Source organism: Bombina bombina, chromosome 2 (genome assembly GCF_027579735.1).
Source record: "Bombina bombina isolate aBomBom1 chromosome 2, aBomBom1.pri, whole genome shotgun sequence".
Lineage (NCBI taxonomy): Eukaryota > Metazoa > Chordata > Amphibia > Anura > Bombinatoridae > Bombina > Bombina bombina.
The window spans coordinates 1,094,946,499-1,094,952,498 of record NC_069500.1 but is presented as its reverse complement, the minus strand read 5'-3'; the positions used below and the strand labels follow the sequence as shown (position 1 = coordinate 1,094,952,498).

Genomic DNA, 6,000 nt, shown 5'->3' with positions numbered 1-6,000 from the left:
ATATCCTGTATAAGGCCAATTGGAATTAATTTTAGGCCCATCCCTCTTATTAACATATACTAGTAGTGCCATCACTCTCTCCTCTTCTTGAACAAAATTAATTGTCAATAATACCATTACTATATTGTTTGAAATTTCAATAAAAATATTATTAAAAAAAATGTATATATTTATTATGGAAATTTATTAAATCTGATGTTTAATGAATGTTAAAGACAACCAAATTAATTAGATAGTATGACATAATGTAAGAATCAAGCATATGAACCTCCTAGGTTTAGCTTTCATACCAAGAGAACAAAGCAAAATTGGTGATAAAAGTAAGTTTGAAAATTGTTTAAAAATATATTCTCTATCTGAATCCTGAAAGTTTATTTTGGACTAGACTATCTCGTTAATAGATTTCTTCTCAGTTTCATGTTGTTGTTTTACTTGGAGATAGTAAATGTGCCCAAAGGCCTGTTTTTCCCACATATCCGTGACACACTCCTGCAGTTAGGAATTGTGGGTAAAGACATAGGCATGAGGCTCACAGTATTTTGTTTGTGTATGTTTTATTTATTTTAATTTGATTACACATTAAATTAGCTGAAATACCTATATTATTAGTTTAGTTATTGACACAATAATTTGACACTATCAATTTACAATACTTAAAAAAAAAAAAAAAAAGTTTTATGTCTCTGTAATTGAACTTTAAATGTTATATATCTACACTTAAGTAATTCACTGTAAAAAGATCTGCATACAAATTCAACATTTTAAATACATTTTGTTATGCTATCCAGGGGCACACACTTTGAATAGCTTCTTATCTTATTTCCTCTGCTGTGGCCAGAAATAGATATATAGTGACCAACCAATCCCTGTGTAGGATAAAGCTGAGATAGGCTTTCTGTAGTATGCACTTCTATCTCTTGCAGGAACTGCAAAAACAAGAACTTCAGAGTAAAAAAAGAGGACAAATTAAATAAGTGCACAGCAATGTTTTTAACTGCTCTCAAAGGGATATTCCAGCCAAAATTGGAAACCACATGGGTGCATTTCGTTATTGAACAACAGCAATTTTGTAATATAAATGCATTAGCAAAAAGGCTTCTAATAAAAGCTATAGCTGTTTCTAAAGTGTATTTAAGTATGCACCGTGCACCAGCATTTTAATCACTACACTTGTTCGGATAGCCTAGGGTGCTTGTACCATCTGGTAATGACTAAATTTGTTAATTGCTGACATGATACAAGCCCCACTGATGATCTGAGCAGCTGCATTATTTAAAATGTGGTTGCAGTGAAAATATCTAGCTATACTGCACATGCAGAGAAATATGTTAACACTAAAACAGTGCTGACTCTTAATAGAAGCATTTTTGCCAATACATGTATATTGTAAATATGTTTCTATTAAAAAATGCAATAAATCTATGTGCATTTATTTTTTGACTGGAATGTCCCTTTAATTAAGTGTTATGGCTAATTTAATTTTTAGTTTTATGACCTTTTAAACACATTGTTAAACTGTAATATGCTAATTCTTATTTTATTCTTTTGTTTTAAGGAGGATAGCAAACAAGCACAATTTCTAGCACTTGCTGTTGTTTACTTCATATCTGTCCTCATGGTATCAAAATATCGAGACATTCTAGAGCCACAAAATGAAAGGAAAACATCTCAGTCCTCGAGGCCTCCCAGGGCAACCGAAAATGGCAGCACTGATGCAGCATCTTCAGGTCTGTAAAATTGTTGTAAAAAAAATAGAAAATCTCTATTGTGAATATGTTGTAAACAAGCTGCTTCACTAGATGAAAACAAGTACCAATATAGAATAGTGTGATAATGGTAATCATAAGCACATATGTATTCTTTGATCAAGACTCTTAAGGACTTCTATTAGTAGACCATGTATTAGTATTTATCTTATTTAAAAGTGTTTGGCAGTTACCTTATGTTTTTTTTTCTGACGTAATATTTCATTTATATAATGTATTTTTTCTTTATATGTAGAAGACACCCCTTCTTCTACTCCAGCCTGTACAGAAGATTCGGAAAGTAGCACATCTATAAGAAGAAAAGACTCTGGAATTGGGGAGGAACCAAATTTAGGTTCTAGCAACAGTGCAGAAGCAGTTGCCGAAGCAAGGTCAGAAACGTTAAGCTCCGGCCCAGATGCCATTAGTGAAGTTCTATACACCTTGTCATCAGAAGTAAAGAAATCCTCTCCAGATGGTGGAGATGGAGTTTGTGAACAATCATCCACAAAAAATGTTAATGTGAAGGACATTCTTAGAAGTCTGGTAAGCACCCCAGCTGACGAGTCCTTGGTAGATCCTGTTCTCATACCACCAACATTCCTTGGAGCACTGGGGGATCCTGCAGCTGACCGTTCTGTGCAGTTCCGCTCATTTGACAGGTATTGTTAGTTCAGTGTATTTTGATTAGATGTTGAGCATGAACCAAATTATATACTTTTTTAATGCTGAAATTGATTATCTTTCTCTTTTATTTTTAAAATGCTGCCAGTTGCCATAGCAATAAACAAAGACTAGCTCTAGTTTCATGTCAGGTTATTATTTCTGAACGAGCAGTTACCTTAAAGAATTTGTGTAAAGATAATCTTCTTCCATAAGTCAATAAGAAGTCAGGGAATTACATTTAATGTCCCTCTCAGTATTGACATAAGTGCTCTAAAAATAATTTCTGTGATTAAATATATAAATTTTAGCTAAATTTGTTTGGGAGACTGAAATGGACAGTCTACTCCAAATGTTTTATTTATTAAAAAGATAGCTAATAATTGTATTACCCATTCCCCAGTTTTACACAGCCCAACATGGTTATATTAATATACTTTTCTTTCATGTAATTAGCAAGAGTCCATGAGCTAGTAACGTATGGAATATACATTCCTACCAGGAGGGGCAAAGTTTCCCAAACCTCAAAATGCCTATAAATACACCCCTCACCACACCCACAATTCAGTTTTACAAACTTTGCCTCCTATGGAGGTGGTGAAGTAAGTTTGTGCTAGATTCTACGTTGATATGCGCTCCGCAGCAAGTTGGAGCCCGGTATTCCTCTCAGCGTGCAGTGAATGTCAGAGGGATGTGAGGAGAGTATTGCCTATTTGAATGCAGTGATCTCCTTCTACGGGGTCTATTTCATAGGTTCTCTGTTATCGGTCGTAGAGATTCATCTCTTACCTCCCTTTTCAGATCGACGATATACTCTTATTTATATACCATTACCTCTGCTGATTCTCGTTTCAGTACTGGTTTGGCTTTCTACAAACATGTAGATGAGTGTCCTGGGGTAAGTAAATCTTATTTTCTGTGACACTCTAAGCTATGGTTGGGCACTTTGTTTATAAAGTTCTAAATATATGTATTCAAACATTTATTTGCCTTGACTCAGAATGTTCAACATTCCTTATTTTCAGACAGTCAGTTTCATATTTGGGATAATGCATTTGAATTAATCATTTTTTCTTACCTTCAAAAATTTGACTCTTTTTTCCCTGTGGGCTGTTAGGCTCGCAGGGGCTGAAAATGCTTCATTTTATTGCGTCATTCTTGGCGCGGACTTTTTTGGCGCAAAAAATCTTTTCCGTTTCCGGCGTCATACGTGTCGCCGGAAGTTGCGTCATTTTTTGACGTTATTTTGCGCCAAAAATGTCGGCGTTCCGGAATTGGCGTCATTTTTGGCGGCAAAAGCATTTAGGCGCCAAATAATGTGGGCGTCTTATTTGGCGCTAAAAAAATATGGGCGTCGCTTTTGTCTCCACATTATTTAAGTCTCATTTTTCATTGCTTCTGGTTGCTAGAAGCTTGTTCTTTGGCATTTTTTCCCATTCCTGAAACTGTCATTTAAGGAATTTGATCAATTTTGCTTTATATGTTGTTTTTTCTCTTACATATTGCAAGATGTCTCACGTTGCATCTGAGTCAGAAGATACTACAGGAAAATCGCTGTCTAGTGCTGGACCTACCAAAGCTAAGTGTATCTGCTGTAAACTTTTGGTAGCTATTCCTCCGGCTGTTGTTTGTATTAATTGTCATGTCAAACTTGTTAATGCAGATAATATTTCCTTTAGTAAAGTACCATTGCCTGTTGAAGTTCCTTCAACATCTAAGGTGCAGAATGTTCCTGATAACATAAGAGATTTTGTTTCTGAATCCATCAAGAAGGCTATGTCTGTTATTTCTCCTTCTAGTAAACATAAAAAATCTTTTAAAACTTCTCTCCCTACAGATGAATTTTTAAATGAACATCATCATTCTGATTCTGATGATTCTTCTGGTTCAGAGGATTCTGTCTCAGAGATTGATGCTGATAAATCTTCATATTTATTTAAAATGGAATTTATTCGTTCTTTACTTAAAGAAGTACTAATTGCTTTAGAAATAGAGGATTCTGGTCCTCTTGATACTAATTCTAAACGTTTAGATAAGGTATTTAAATCTCCTGTGGTTATTCCAGAAGTTTTTCCTGTTCCTAATGCTATTTCTGAAGTAATTTCCAAAGAATGGGATAAATTGGGTAATTCATTTACTCCTTCTAAACGTTTTAAGCAATTATATCCTGTGCCGTCTGACAGATTAGAATTTTGGGACAAAATCCCTAGAGTTGATGGGGCTATTTCTACCCTTGCTAAACGTACTACTATTCCTACGTCAGATGGTACTTCGTTTAAGGATCCTTTAGATAGGAAAATTGAATCCTTTCTAAGAAAAGCTTATCTTTGTTCAGGTAATCTTCTTAGACCTGCTATATCATTGGCTGATGTTGCTGCAGCTTCAACTTTTTGGTTGGAAACTTTAGCACAACAAGTAACAGATCATGATTCTCATAATATTATTCTTCTTCTTCAGCATGCTAATAATTTTATCTGTGATGCCATTTTTGATATTATTAGAGTTGATGTCAGGTTTATGTCTCTAGCTATTTTAGCTAGAAGAGCTTTATGGCTTAAGACTTGGAATGCTGATATGGATTCTAAATCAACTCTACTTTCCATTTCTTTCCAGGGTAACAAATTATTTGGTTCTCAGTTGGATTCTGTTATCTCAACTGTTACTGGTGGGAAAGGAACTTTTTTACCACAGGATAAAAAATCTAAGGGTAAAAACAGGGCTAATAATCGTTTTCGTTCCTTTCGTTTCAACAAAGAACAAAAGCCTGATCCTTCATCCTCAGGAGCAGTTTCAGTTTGGAAACCATCTCCAGTCTGGAATAAATCCAAGCCTGCTAGAAAGGCAAAGCCTGCTTCTAAGTCCACATGAAGGTGCGGCCCTCATTCCAGCTCAGCTGGTAGGGGGCAGGTTACGTTTTTTCAAAGAAATTTGGTTCAATTCTGTTCACTATCTTTGGATTCAGAATATTGTTTCAGAAGGGTACAGAATTGGTTTCAAGATGAGACCTCCTGCAAAGAGATTTTTTCTTTCCCGTGTCCCAGTAAATCCAGTGAAAGCTCAAGCATTTCTGAATTGTGTTTCAGATCTAGAGTTGGCTGGAGTAATTATGCCAGTTCCAGTTCCGGAACAGGGGATGGGGTTTTATTCAAATCTCTTCATTGTACCAAACAAGGAGAATTCCTTCAGACCAGTTCTGGATCTAAAAATATTGAATCGTTATGTAAGGATACCTACGTTCAAAATGGTAACTGTAAGGACTATCTTGCCTTTTGTTCAGCAAGGGCATTATATGTCCACGATAGATTTACAGGATGCATATCTGCATATTCCGATTCATCCAGATCATTATCAGTTCCTGAGATTCTCTTTTCTGGACAAGCATTACCAGTTTGTGGCTCTGCCGTTTGGCCTAGCTACAGCTCCAAGAATTTTTACAAAGGTTCTCGATGCCCTTCTGTCTGTAATCAGAGAACAGGGTATTGTGGTATTTCCTTATTTGGACGATATCTTGGTACTTGCTCAGTCTTTACATTTAGCAGAATCTCATACAAATCGACTTGTGTTGTTTCTTCAAGATCATGGTTGGAGGATC

At 35.5% G+C, this 6,000-nt stretch overlaps 1 protein-coding gene across 2 annotated transcripts in view; it reads left to right on the top strand.

Moving 5' to 3' along the window:
- Window positions 1-6,000, top strand: part of LRBA (LPS responsive beige-like anchor protein) — a 1,331,662-nt gene that overhangs the window by 233,496 nt on the left and 1,092,166 nt on the right. For both annotated transcript variants that reach the window (XM_053703733.1, XM_053703731.1), the window contains exons 19-20: window positions 1,556-1,727; window positions 2,002-2,407. In XM_053703733.1, the coding sequence (XP_053559708.1) occupies window positions 1,556-1,727; window positions 2,002-2,407 (578 nt within the window). The remainder of the gene's footprint in view (window positions 1-1,555; window positions 1,728-2,001; window positions 2,408-6,000) is intronic.